Source organism: Gossypium arboreum, chromosome 9 (genome assembly GCF_025698485.1).
Source record: "Gossypium arboreum isolate Shixiya-1 chromosome 9, ASM2569848v2, whole genome shotgun sequence".
Taxonomy (NCBI): Eukaryota; Viridiplantae; Streptophyta; class Magnoliopsida; order Malvales; family Malvaceae; genus Gossypium; species Gossypium arboreum.
Window position 1 is genome coordinate 75120060 of NC_069078.1, and position 15309 is coordinate 75135368.

Here is a 15309-nt window from a genome sequence, read left to right on the forward strand (position 1 = left end):
AGCCAACATTTGTTGAATATGTGATTATTGTTTTGATTGTCATGGTAGTAAATTAGCGTTAATTTTATTAGATTCTTTGTCATTAAAGATTGTTGGAATCGTAAGAATTATTATATTATTATTGTTACATTTGTTGAATTTGTTCTATGTACAGTACAAGAAATTTGTGTTATTGTTTTTGGTTGTAATTATAGCAAGTTAGTGTTAATTTTGTTGTATTCTTTATTATTACAAATTGTTTAAATCATTAAAATTATAATATCATTCTTGTTGTTACATGGGTTGAATATATTCTACGTATGATTTAAGTGCGTGCTTTTGTTGTTTTTGTTATTGTGGTAAGCTAAAGTTAATTTTGTTTTATTATTTGTTATTAAGAATTGTTGAAATTGTTAGAATCCTTTTTAATATTTTTTATTTAATATTTGACAACGTGAATTGCGAAGTATCGAGTCTAGTGTTTTTAATGTATTATATTTTTAATTTTGTTTGATTTTTTCCTATTAAGAATCGATAAAATTGTTAGAAATGTTTAGTAACGTCTCCGATACTGTTGCCGCCACCAATACTGTAGCCGCCACCAATGGAGGGTAGCTTAACTTTTTCTTTTTTTTTTGTTGAGAAAACCGTCATCATCTTCAGCTCAAGTTTTTGTGCTCGACTTTCCTTACCATTTTTAGAAAGTTACTCCCTAATAAGCTCTGAAAGTTACTTAATTGAATGTTTCATTAATGAATAAAGGAGTTTGGGGAATTTTATTATGGTTTTGCTTCTTTTATAGTGTATATCAGTGTATTAGGGTTTGTTGGTTGATAAACCCTAAAAAAATGAAGCCTTTTCCTGTTTAAGCCTTGAAGAAAAATTGATAGTAATTTGCAAAATTATATTTGGGTTCAAATTTTACGAAAGAATTACGGTGTATTTGGATGACAATTTTTAAATTTATTGAGTTTTTAAAATGTTAGTATTTTACAATTTATCAATATAAAATAATAGAATTTATAATTATTTTGTTTGGATAAATAATTATTTTAAAAAATTAAGATATTAGAATTTTAAAAATTAAAAATAATTATATTTAAAATAAATAATCTAAAAAGTATTCAATATAGATATTATATTTGCAAAAATTATCAATAGTTTTAATAAAATAAAATATAAAATATATAGATTATAAATAAATGAAAATAAAATTTGAAGTTCAAGTTTTTATCTTATAGTGGGATCATGTATATTAAATCAAATAAAATTACGAGAAATTTTAAAAAGAATTTGAATTACTTACAAATTTTAATTTTTTTTTTGTATATTTACTCAAACAAATAAATTTATTTTTAGAATTTTAAAAATATTGATACAAATTAAATTTATTCTACAAATTCCTCACCCCACCCAAGTACACCTTTAGGGATTGTGCAAATTTTCCATACAAGGGGATTTGTCATTTCCTTCTACGTCGATTGTTGTTTTACATTGTTTTCCATTTTTAGCCTTTTAATTATGTGGATATTAAGTGTAAAAGATGTTGACGTGACAAATTTAGTCAATCCATTAATGAGATAACAATTAGGTGACTATTTTAAACAAATATTCCAACGGTAACGAATAAATTAACAAAAAAAAAAAAAATTTACCCAATAGTTCTAACTCATAATAGAAGTAGAAACTTTTGAGTTGAAATTGTTGTGGTTGCTATTAAATTACGTCATGGCTTTTATAGAAGTGAAATGATGAAATGTAAGATGAGCATAGGGTAAAAGATGATTTAACAACTGAATTCACAGTATATAAAAATGGAAAGAGATATAGCAATGGGAAAAAAAACATCACAATTAATGTTCTAATCCCCATCACAATTCGCATTCTCAGAATGGTGGGTGCACCTTTTACCTGGAAAAGAAACAATAATGGAACCATGTCCTTAAACAATTAGACAACCAGGCCATCTTCGGATGTTTTCTATTATAAAACTGGTATGAATCTATAAAGCAATAACTTAAATATGTAAGAGAAATAATTTTACAAGTATTCCCACTACAGATATAGAACCAAAAACAAAATGGTACAAGTAAAACACACACTTACCACTAGAGACAAAATCAAAACGATATCGGGGGCCCCTTTCCAGCTTGTTCCATGAGTTTCTCGCCACAGCTAGCAATGGGTGGGGGCCATCTTTAGCATGAATGAGGAATAAATTTTGAGCAAACCCAAATGTAAAAATCAGCACATATGCCATGAATGCTCAACCATTAACGCATTAAACTGATACATGTGGTAGCTGCTGGAGTGGAATGTGGGGTGTGGGGTCATAGAGAACCGAGGTCTCCAATGGTTTTATGCTCGAATTCCTTGATGGTGTTGGCCAGTTTCTTCATGTTATCATCGTAGACATAGGGTAGCTTATTGAACCAAGTGACATTGTTTTTGGCAGAGGGAGGGAGGTACTCTCTGCATAGCTCTTGGTGTACGGTAATGGTGTTGTGATAGTGATAATAACGAATCTTTGTTTCTGTTTTATGTAATGTTTTCCCAATAACATTCTCCGACATATGCACTCCCGTTGCGAATGCATTCTTTGCCTGAATTGCATATTTCCTGTCACGCCGAATTCCCGTTCTTGATTCTCTAAACAGAAGCTTCTCGAATCCCCATTGCCTGCCAAGATGAACAACGTATGTCATTTTCATAATCTTTCTGCAACTTGCCATTAAAGACCCAACTTGGCTCTTTCATCTCTAATTTTCTAGAGAAAATAAACAGATGGGGTGAGTGATGAGATCACCTGGAATATTGTTGAGAGGAATCATTTAGGCAGAGCAGGCTGGACATTGGATTCTGCTCAATAGTAAACTGTGTATAAGCGGAGAATTCATTTAACACCGACTCCAAAGTGTTTCCATCAGGTAAATAGATATACTCGTCCACATCGAAGTAGAAAGTCCAATTGGCAGCGTGTCGATAGCGATGCAAACAATCATTCACCACCAAAAACTGGTTATAATAATACCCATCGAACTGCGCCTGGTCCCGAATGTCTTGAATCGTAGCCCTTCCGGCACGCACCCAAGGTTCGAGAGCCGCTCTGACCTCCGGGGAGACCCCGCCCGCATCATGAAACACGAAATGCGAGCTTGCCCCAAAGAACCAGGCGTGGTAAGCCATCCATTCTCTCATCCTGTCAGCGCTGAGGTTCCCGTACAGAGACGACCCACAGTACAAATATTCGTACTGAAATGGTGGCCGGTACTTGGCGGCATTGTAAGATCCAGGGGTCTCCTCCAACGCTGTGAACCTCTCGTACTTCCTTGGGGACTCACCGTAGTAGGCATTGATCATCAGCTTACCACCAAGGTTGTCTTGGTTTGGGTTGAATGGGAAAGTGCAATTCACCACCACCACGGTGTAAACACGCCCATACCCCCAATCCGGAAGCATTTTGTAGGCCTTGGCTCTGAAAGATGACCCATTATTTGAGATCCATTCACATTTGTACCAGGGGCGGCCGAAAACGTGAATAGGTTTGGAAGCCAATCCCACCACCGCGAATGTTGTAGGACCGCCCCTGTAAGCACCCATCTGCACAAACAAAGCAGCAGCGTTACCGTAAGCCTCGAAGACCCGCTTGTTGGGGTCCCTGGGTTTAACTTTAGGATCCGAGTAGTACTTCTTTTCACCTGCGGGGGTGGCTGTATAAGGGAGTGATGCATTGGTGGAGAATAAGCTAGTGGAGGCGGCAGCGACGACTGAGGCGAGAGGAGCAGCTGAACAGGGACGGGTAGTAGAGAGGTTTTGGTAGTAAGGAGGGAAGTTCCAGAGAAGCATAACTAAAGTAAGAGCAAGCAATGTAACAACAAAGGGTTTAGTTTCAAAGCAAAGGAATAGCTTCTTGCCAACGGTGGTGGCGGTGAAAGGGGCGGTGGAGGGCACTGCTTCTTTCCTCATATCGGTGTCGGTTGTGGTAGTGATGATTTTGATTAATTCCCGGAAGAAGAAGAAACGTAAGGATTAAATCAAATGGGGATGGGGGTCACTCAGCCTTCATACTCATACCGACAGTTTTCCTTTTTAGACCTCGGGTTGGACCCCCTTCCTCTTCCTAAACCATTAATTATTATTATTTATATAAATGAGATGGAAAAGCTACTGCATTGTTTAGGCCTTGATCTCTAATAATTTACCAAAATGACACTGTCTTCTAATTACCCTTGTTTTTACAACGGCTATTTACCACCCTACAACCATCATTATTCATCCATCCATCCATCCAATTATTATTATCTGCATATTTTTAGGTAGGTAATAATCCCTTTTTTAACCTAATTATTACCTCTACTCATAGGTTAAAACATAACTCCGTCTTTTAACATGAAAACAAATAATATTCCAGTTACTTAATTTCGGTTACTCTTAATTTAAATAATCAAAAGAATAACATTAAAAAAGGTATTTCTAACACAATGTATTCAAAATAATAATACTTCATTCTCTAAATTTTTTATTGCACTTGGATTTCTTCCAAATACATAACTCTTACAAATATATCATAATTATTTACTTAATTACGAGGGATTAAGTTACGCAAGCCTAAACTTTATGATCAAATCAATGAACATAAAGGAAGCCATGTGCGGAGTGTGCCAACACAATTAAGGCAATCATAAGTTACCTCTAATGCACCCATTTTCTTTTGCTTACAACCACAAACTGCATAAGCTTAAATTATAACTAGATGAAAAGATTCTAGACATTTTTTGTGGTTTTGGAAAGGGGACATCCGTCGACTTTCATCTTTCAAGACTATTCGTTTGGTTTTGTGGAAGACTCCACCTTGGTCTGTCATTAAAATTAATGTCGATGGTGCGGCTCAATCTAGTATTGGGAATTTTGCTATGGGCGGTATCACAAGAGACGGGAATTCTCAATACAAATAGGACAAGGTATAACGTTGAAGGCTGAGGTTCATGCTATCATGTTAACATTGGATTTGGCAGTGGAGAAAGGTTGACAAAATGTTAGTTGAATCAAATTCCCTTTTAGCTGTCAAGAAAGTCGCTGGTGCTCTTTTGCATGATCCTTTTGCTCCTACCATTATGAAGTGTAAGCAACTGATACCATTATGAAACGTCATCCACATTTTTTGAGAGGCAAACTGCTGTGCTGATTTCCTTACTGCTTGGGCGCTAAGACATGGGTTTGTAATGGAAAACATTAAGGTCCCTCCTCCTACTCTCATAAGATTAATCGAGGATGATATTATTGGAATAGCAAGATTAAGAGCCTATCGCCTGTAGGCAGTTAGTCGCTTGTTTTCTCAACAAAAATATTTGAATAATGAATTTATCTATAAAAAATAAAAAAAAGAGATTTTAATTGAAACAATAAAATTAAGATATTAAACATAATGTTTAATATGTAATTTGTTTGTTAAACTTTTCCAAAAATAAATGAAAACAAAAGTAGGAGCGCAGAAGCAACAGGGTTTCCAAAAGCATTTGGAAGCTATATTTGTTAAATTTTAGAAATGTGGAAAAATATTAATGAAAACTTTGTCGATATTAATAAAATAAAAATTAAAAACAAGAAACTCTTTTTGAGCAATAATTGAAATTTAAATACTAGGAAAAATAATACACCGGTCTGTCACAATCTACTTTCAGCCCGAATAAAACCATATATATTTCACTACTCAATCAATTATAGTAAGTTATTCAATTAAAAAATTATAATTTAAGAGGAAGTATAAAAATTGGGAGTAAATTTATTATATTAATTAAAAAATCATTTCATTAATTATTAGTGATTTAATGATCAAGTGACGAGAAAAATAATTTAAAACATATTAGTGATCAAATTATAGACTTTTTAATTAAATGATCAAATTAAAAATTTATATATAATTGGGTGACTATTGATACAATTTATGCTATAAAATAACACTAATAAACAAGCATCTTATTAAAAATTCATTAATGCATAAATTAAAATATGAAATTAACGGTCTAGATTTGATTGAATGGTATTAATACATTAACAGAATGGTATTAATTTTTATAAGTTATGTGCTAAGTGTTAGAATAATAGTTAAGGTTGATAGTCAACGGTTAAGGTTGTTAGCTAGTAGTTAATTAGTTAACTAGCAGTTATAGCTTACATGCGTGCACTCTATATATGTATGAACATCAATCTCTTGTAAGTAGTGAAATTCAGTATAATGAATTCTTAACATAGTATCAAAGGTTCCTCTCTTCCTAGGAACTGCATCTTAATTTTTTGTGTGTCTCATAACTCCTTCCAGTCTGTCTGCTGAGCAGTCTGATACATCGATAGCGTCCAATTTTCCCGATGGAGTTGACAATCATTTCTTTCCTACCAAGAAGATCAGTGTACTTTTTGATGATAACAACTACATGCTGTGGTGCCAACAGGTTCTTTTAGTGATTAAAACATATAAACTTCAGCATTTCATTGATCCTCGTACTGTTCCTCCTTCTCAGATAATCCTGAGTTCGATCGGTTTGAGCAGCAAGACAGTGCGCTTGTGTCTTGGTTACTATCATCAGTAAGTCCTACTGTTCTTCCCCATCTTATGGGCCTAAATACGAGTGCTCAGATTTGGAATGCACTTGTTAGTGTGCATGCAGCAAAACCACCTCCCAGTTGATGTTTTATAGACGAGCGTTACATTCACAGCACAAAGCTGATCCCTCCATGCGAGATTTCTTGATGAAAGTCAAGGGTTACTATGATCGTCTTGCTGGCTGCAGAGAGGTCATTAGTGAGCAAGAACATGTGACTACTATCCTTAATGGTTTGTTTGCTGAAGATGACTCTATAGTTACAATAATTACTGTAAGTCAGGTTCCTTATAGTGTCCAAGGTGTAACCACAATGCTTCTTGATGCTGAAGCTCGCCAGCAACTCACAACACTGGAAACTCCTAGCTCGGAAAATATGGTTTCTCATTCCCCTGAGGTGTCTGACAACAACAATGTGTTTGTGTCGGCTTATAGATCCACCTCAAACACTCGTAGCCAAGGACGCGGTCGTTTTTCGGGCTCTCGTGTTCAATGTCAGTTGTGCTGGAAATTCAGTCACTTGGTTGATCAATGCTATTACCGATTTGACACCTCCTACAAAAGTTCAAACTACATGCCTCCTCCCTCTCCTCAAGCAAATGTTTGCATGTTTGACAGTGGGACTCCTATCCCATCTTGGGTACCGCCTCCTATGGATATTGCACCTCATAACTCACACCAATGATGGTTTTCTCCACCAGTCAACGTTTCTAGCTGGACTAATCCTTTTGCTGCTGGTCTAGTGCAACATGTCAGTCCATCTATGTCAGTACCATCACACCCTCAGGCTCTTCTTGCTACACCTAAAATAGTGGCTGATAATGCCTGGTACCCTGACTCCGGTGCAACTCATCATCTCACAAACTCTCCTACTGCTCTAGGTGAAAGTGGCTCCTATACTAGCCCAGGTAAAGTATATATTGGCAATGGTTTGGCACTCACTGTCCGGTCTACTGGTCAGTCTTCTTTTCATAGTCAATCATGAGAATTATTCATAAGATCCTTATTGTTTGTGCCTGGAATAGCCAAGAACCTTTTGTCAGTTTCAAAGTTTGCAAAAGACAATAAGGTGATGTTTGAGTTTTTTGCTACACAGTGTCAGGTTCGAGATCTTCAAACCAGGGAGGTTCTACTTCGGGGTTCTGTCCATGATGACTTGTATAAACTTTCTCTACTTGGCTTGTCCAAGACTGCTGTCCCTTCTGCCTCAACTCAATGTTTTGTTGCAACTGCTACTGTGCCTCTGCGTCTATGGCACTTTAGATTAGGACACCCTTGTAATGTTACACTTAAAAAAGCATTGCATCATTGTAATATACATTTTACTTCAAATAAAGACTCTCTCGGTTGTGTTGCTTGTCACTTAGGGAAAGAATACAAGTTGCCATTTCCTAAGTCATCGACTGAGTATTCTAAGCCACTTCAGCTAGTAGTTACAAATGTCTAGGGTCCAGCTCTAGTTTCTTCTAACAGCTTCCGTTATTATATTGCGTTCACCGATGCATGCTCCAGATACACTTAGATCTATTTTTTGCATACAAAATCAGAGGCGCTTAATGTCTTTCCAATGTTTCATAAGCAGGCTGAAAGAACTTTTGGTTGTCAGCTTCTTGCCTTGCAAACCGATAGGGGTGGTGAATTTCAGGCATTGAAAGGGTATTTAGCTCAGCATGGCATTCGTCAGTGTGTTACTTGTCCGTATAGCTCTGAGCAAAATGGTTTAGTTGAGCTAAAGCATAGACAAATTGTAGAGGCAGTTCTCTCCATTCTAGCACATGCCTCTATGCCCCTATCCTACTAGAATGATGCTTTCAGCAATGCGGTATACTTGATAAACAAGTTGCCTTCTTCTCTTTTAGGTGATATAACACCTTATGAAAAGCTATTTCAGGTCAAACCAAATTATTCTTTTCTCCAAGTCTTTGGTTGTCTTTGCTTTCCCAGTCTAAGGTCATTCAACACACAAAAGCTTCAGTTTTGCTCAATACAGTGCATTTTCCTAGAATATTCACCCTTACATTTTAGATATCGATGTCAAGATAAAAATGGTAAAACGTATATTTCTCGTCATGTAACTTTCCATAAGTCAGTATTTCCTTTTTAAAACATCCATTCCAAGGCTGGTTCTCCTATAATATCACCACAATCTAGTGCCAAACTCCTTGTCCTAGCTCCTACCCACCTACCTACTCCCATCTCACCTCCTAATGACATACCTGGTTCTTCAATCAGTGCCTCATGTGGTAACCCCCTGGTCAACTCCCTCAATGCTGATTAGTCTCTATGTAGGTCAGCTTCCCCTAATATATCTACCAACAATCCATCAAATTTGTCATCAAGTATACCTATCAACAGTTTATCACATCCATCACCTCATCTCTCAGCTCCAATCAACTTTCATGCTATGATCACATGTAGTAAAATTGGTATTTTCAAACCTAAAGCTTACCTAATCAAAGTAGCCAGTTTGTCAAGTGATATTCCTGCTGATATTCATGAAGCCATGAAGAATGCAAGTTGGATAGCAGTCGTGCACAGTGAGCTTCTAGCTTTGCTTCAAAATAACACATGGACTTTTTGCCTTCTACCTACTAATCGAAGAACTGTTGGTTGCAAATTGCTGTTCAAAGTTAAAAGGAAGGCTGATGTGCTAAGTACACGTTCATCTATAATTAATTAATTTCATTGATATCATAAATTAATAAAATAGCTAAGAATACATGACTAATTAAATTTATATAACTTTAAATTAAAAATAGAAACATTAATTAATAGTTAAAGAACTTTATTAATTACAAATCTTAATAATATTGGTTGGTTTTGCTCGTCGAAAGATCGGCCACCAAAAAAGTGCTTTTTAAGGAAACGGATAAAGAAGAAGGCGTTGATATGATCGTGGATCGTATTTAATGATTTGAGTTTTCGTGACCCCTCTTTCACATGGCATAGAGGAGGGGTCCACGAATGACGGGACAAGGCTATTGGTAATAGTACATGGCTTACAATGTTTCCTCATAGTTTGGTGATCCATCTCCCGTGAATCAAGTCTAATCATAGGCCTGTATCTTTCTTCTAAGACCTGAGACTGGCTTGCTTAAGGGAAGACCGTTTAGATATTTAGCTAGACGGGTTGAACATCCATTTTAGGAGGATCGGACCCCTGCCATCTCCTTGACTTTGCCATTGCTATCATATACTAAAATTTTAAATAAAACATTAATCATTAAATTCATGATTTGAACTTTAAAATTACATTTCAGACTAAAATTATAATGAATAATACTTTTAAGTGTTAATGTGAATAAATTAATATAACTGAAAGGGAAATCATGAATTAAACTTAATTATAATGAATAATACTCCTAAGTATTAAAGTGAATAAATTAATATACTTGAAAGGAAAATCATAAATTAAACGTAGTGTAAATTTTGATAGATTGTATTAATTTAAAATATGAGTTTCCTTCCTTTGGCAATTACTTTTTGAACCCAAAAAAGTAAATGTTAGTTTGATAGTGTAAGTAATTTGTGTCCGTGATGATCAAGGTAGGTGGGTGGTCAGTTATAGCCTTATAGGTAGAACATTGGACAGTGTGGCATTGGGCGATGTATGAAGGCCTGAAGGTACGTCGGTGGCGGATGAAGCCTGCAATGGATGCCTCAAAAACACTGCAAATATAAAGGAAGGAGACACTGAACAAGGCAAGTCGTGCATATCTACAGACAGTCCAATGAGTTGGTATTGGTTGGGTTTACATGGAGAGTTACGTACAGCAGGAATCACAACCTGTTGCTGATAGCCTGACTCTACTCTTAACTTGTTTTTAGTTTCCATGTTTAACCAAAAAAAGGAAAAAAGGTTGTGTCGGTGGGTAGAAGTGGTAAAGAGGGTGGATGAGGTTAATCATGGAAATCAAAGATTCTCAATGTCCTTATCAATGAAAAATCGCTGCGGTTGCCAAAATATTTTGGTTCATTGGTTGGCTGGCTATATTAAACAGACATATCTCTTATCAGTGGGGACACTTTGGATTTTTTATTTCTTTGTTTTGGGTGGCTTATAAATTCCAACTTCATAAAGGTTTTTACTACCTAACAATAATTCAATTAGCCCACTCTGAGTTTTGCAATTTTAGGGTCTTGGGACCTGGGATGGGACTGTCGGTACAACCATTTTTGTGTATTATTTACTGAATATGGTTTAAAGCAAATATATATATTTTAGATGTTCCAATTGAAAGCAAATGACAACAGATTGATTAATGCATTAGTTTAGTTACGATATTAAACATCTAAACAATATTTAAGAAGTGGGAAAAATAAAAAATATTTCCGGAAACTCAGGAGGCACTACGTTCAATGTTTTTGAAATAATTAATGTTTTTCCTGCAAGATTCCTTTTTTGTTTTGATTAGACAGAAATCTACAGATTGGGGGGTTTGGGGATTCTTAATCTGTTCCTTGTTTGTTAAATTAGGGGTTTGAGAGTTTCGGAGATCCTCGCCTTGGCCATGTGGCGCAACCTCAACTCTCCAATGTTTTGCAAAATTGACGCTTCTGTCTTACTCCTAGCCCTCCCAAATTTCCTCTACACTTTCTTTCTGCCACTTTAGGTCTCCTTCACATTTAACAAAAGACTAACAGATTATAACTTTAGACACTTTATCCCTTCCCAAAACTCTTTCAAACGAATTTGTTTTCCATTTATTTTTGTTAGTATCTTGGGTTAATTTGGCTTTTGCCATTTTTCAAGCTCCTTGGTTACTCCAAATGTTGAATGATCTTCATTATGGTATTAACCAAATTTCTAATCTTCCATGATGCCATAAATCCATCTGCTGAAACATGAACTGGTTGCGAGTGTGTGTAATGGCGATTTATGCATAAATCAAAGATAATATGTCCTTGTTTAAGTCGTTTGCTGATATAATTTTTTCATATTCAAGATGTTCAAATTTCTCCTTGGAACAGATTCATTGCTCCAGATCATGTCTAGAAGGATTGAACTAGTAAATAAACATATAAAATTTTCATGATTGTGAAAAAAGAGAAAAACATGATGACTTCTTTATGATTAGATTAAGAACAATTTTCTTTCATTTTATTTCTTCCGAACATAAAGTAATATATAAGAGAAAAAGTAAAAGATACAAAGAGAATCTCAGCAAAGTTTGAAACACAGGAAAAAGGAATTATTTTTTATGCAATCGATGTGTCAAGATTTTCATTTTTTTTTTTTGGTAAACATCAAAGCTTTAGAAAGAATGATTTTTTTTTTATTTTCTATAATTAATGTGTTAATAAATAATTGGAAAGTTCCACAAACCCCAATGTATTGGTGTGGGGTGGTGTGGGCTTTCCCATGTTTTGCAAAGTTGGGCTTGCCCATGCTTTCCACAAACCCCAATGTACTTGCTAACTTGTCTAACAAATTATTTGCCACCCTATGATTTGGGCTTTGTTTGTTTCCTGCTTTTTTTCATTTTGCTCAAAGATTTCCCCAAACAAATTGGAGTGTAGGGCGAGAACTAGGAAATTTTAAATAGATTTATTAAATTTTCATAGGACCAGAATGCAATTGTTGTATTTAATGAAAGGTTAAAACCTTAAATTTAATATTTAATTTTTGAGGCGCCTAGAAATCAATTCTCGAGAATGAAAAAAACAATATGCTCAAATAAAATATAATAATTAGCGATGATATAATGTGTCATGTCAATATGCCATTATACTATTAACGACAATTAATAATTTGATGATAAAATATTACATATTGATAATATTAATGATAATTCGTAACAAATTAAAATTTAATAACCAAAATATAATTTAGATTAATATAACTCTCGTTGAAAGTAATCAACTAATTATATTATTTGAGAGATAAATTTAAGAAAAATTATTCGATTCATCGAAATATTTAGATTATACAAATAAAACTAATAGGACAAACACATAGCATATCCAATAACGTGGATTAAAAATATTTAAATAATTGTTTAAAAACAAATTAAAATTACACTGTTTCTGTTCATCTGAGGATGACATTATACTATTTTTTTAGGGTAAACAAACCCATTTTATTAACTCAAAACATAGATAAAATCATTCATTTCAAGATCATAAGTCCAAGCAGGATAACTATAATCGAAAACCAAGAATAGACCACAGAGGTGGCCCAATCGGGCTTATCAACACCGAACTTGTAGAAAGCTTGTTTGCCAATCGAATATGGCTCCGTAAGCATCACCTCCAACGATGATATTCAACTAGCCGCTGTCACTATGTGGCTATGACACAAAACAAGTGATAAACCATAAGACCCTAAAAAAATCCAAGAGAATCTTGTTATTTTCCAAGCTCCAATCTAAAATCCTTTACCTTCTGGCAATTCGGCCTAATTTGTCCCGATAACAAAATATATCTTCTATTGATGAAATTAAAAGTGTAAACAAGGTATTAGTGTTCATAATCTACTTGAGTTTCACTTAAAGAAATTCGAACATAATTTAGTAATTAGAGAGTCGAGCTTGAACTATCAAGTCAAATTTGAACTTCGTAATAGTCAGCTTGCAAGCCTTATTGAACTTTTCATTTTTAATATTTTTATATTATTAAATTACGTTATTGCCTTTAATACATTATGAACCCTAAGCTCAATTATTGAGCCTAGCTCAAACTTGAATAAATACGAGCTTAATTGAGTTTGAATTTGAGTTTTAATACAAAAATTGATAAATTAGCTTAATTGATGTTGGGATCGACCCGATTAAGCAACAAGTAAAAAAAATAGTGGAATAAATTGAAAAATTGAGCACACAAATTTAAAGTGGAAAAACTCCTCCAAAGAGGATAAAAAAACCACAAGCAAAGATAATTTTACTATAATGGCAAAAGAACGAATAGTACAAAAGATGAAAATAAAAACTAAACCCCAAAAACCCGAAAACAAAGAACCCTCAAAACGTAAACATAAAATTCTCTAAATGTGTTATGAGTTATAATCTTTAATGTGTGTATTTTATAAGGTTGTAAAAGAGCCTATTTATAGGCTACATTCATTGGTCAAATAATAATAAAATAATCTAGACTAATCAGAGTTTGATTGAAACAAATAAACAGAGTTTAACTGAAAGTTTATTTCTCAAATTTGATTGAAATAGGAGTCATACTCAACAAATCACCACTTTAACTCATATTTCCACAACGCCAACTTTGCCAAAGCTCTCCACGAGCTTATCTTGAACTATACAAGGAATTAACTGAATCGAATCTGTGCTTAGAAACTGGAAGACTTCTAGCCTTCGAGTTGTACACTGCCAAATCTAAATTAACCTAGGTCTGATTTTCACGAATACAGTGCTCTAACTTTTCAAAACTTGCATCCAAAAGAGAACCTCTCTTCAACGAAACGGTCATACCTTTTTCCCTCTTATGACCAAGTTGTCTTAGCTCCAAACGAGTTGACTTCGACTCCGTAATAGATGAGGGATGTTCAATTTCACCGGTCACTGTAGAACCTTCCAGAATATAAAGACTGACGGTTCTTTTACCTTTTAACAAAACGAGAGCTCCATGAGATACTTTAATACCGCTCAACTCGATGTTGATTTTACATCCTTTCTAGTCTAAAAATTCTTTCATAAATCAGGTACACACCTGACATCTGAGAGTGTCCTAATCGTCTCATTATGTATCTTAATTTTGATAGTACCAATATCAATTACCTTACAAGATGAATTGTTTTCTATGCGCACAACTCCACCTTCAACCGAACTGTATGTGGAGAACCATTCTCTATTGGGACACATGTGGAAAGAACATCTCGAATCTAGGATCCACTCGGACATGAGCTTGGAGTTATCACTCGTTGACACTAACAAGAAATCATCACTACTTTCATCGACCAAATTAGCACCAGCTACATCTTCCTCGTTACTCTTATCAACTCTTTTATTTCGCAGTTTATAACAATCTGCTTTGACGTGACCTAACTTTTTACAATAGCGACACCTTTTGTCTCGTTTCTTTAATGCTACCAAAATGGAAGCTTGCTTATCTGTGTAATACCCCGAAAATTTCTATAGTAAGATATTATCCTTGATATAGAAAAATAAGGAAATAAGTGATAAAAAGGGAAGTTTTGAGTTATGACAACATTGGGTAGTAAATTATGAAATCTTGATTCAGGAAAGGACTAAATTGTAAAAGTGTGAAAAGTTTTGTTGTACAAGAGTAAATACTCAAAACTTGAGGGTTTAAAGTGTAAATATAAAAAAGTTTAAGGACCAATAGTGCAAATATTTTAAGGGTGGAATGATCTAGAAACTAAGGAAAATGGATGAATTAGGACCAAATTGAATAAGTGAAGAATTATGAGGGACTAAATTATAATTTTACCAAATTAAATGATGACTCAAGGATGGAATTTTAAAAGATCATCAAGGGTAATATGGTCAATTAGAAGGAGAGAGAAATCTAGAGATAGTGATGATGTTGGAGATATTTTAGATAAATTAAATAAATATTGGTTTATTAATACTTTAAATTGATTTTTTAAATGATATTTTATTATTATTTTATTTAATATATATATAGGTAAGGAAAGAAAGAGGAGGATGGACATTTTTTCCATGCACTAACGTGAGAGAAAGAGAGAAAGAAAGAAAATTTTACTTTCTTTATAATTTGGTCCTTTTATCAAAAATTCACCATTTTCATCCAAAAATAA

At 34.4% G+C, this 15309-nt stretch overlaps 1 protein-coding gene across 2 annotated transcripts; it reads right to left on the reverse strand.

Moving 5' to 3' along the window:
• Window positions 1-1764: 1764 nt before the first annotated feature.
• On the reverse strand, window positions 1765-4104 carry LOC108457328 (galactan beta-1,4-galactosyltransferase GALS1). 2 transcript variants are annotated; one of them, XR_001867081.2, is made up of 3 exons: window positions 2786-4104; window positions 2086-2658; window positions 1765-1890 (listed from the first exon to the last, which is right to left on the reverse strand). XR_001867081.2 is itself a non-coding variant. In XM_017756332.2 (2 exons), the coding sequence occupies exons 1-2, from the start codon at window positions 3943-3945 to the stop codon at window positions 2310-2312; spliced, it is 1509 nt and encodes a 502-aa protein (XP_017611821.1). In that variant the 5' UTR covers window positions 3946-4104; the 3' UTR covers window positions 1956-2309. The 2 variants fall into 2 exon arrangements, 1 of the variants encoding a protein (XP_017611821.1); XM_017756332.2 differs by lacking the exon at window positions 1765-1890 and having other exon boundaries at window positions 1956-2658.
• Window positions 4105-15309: the final 11205 nt, after the last annotated feature.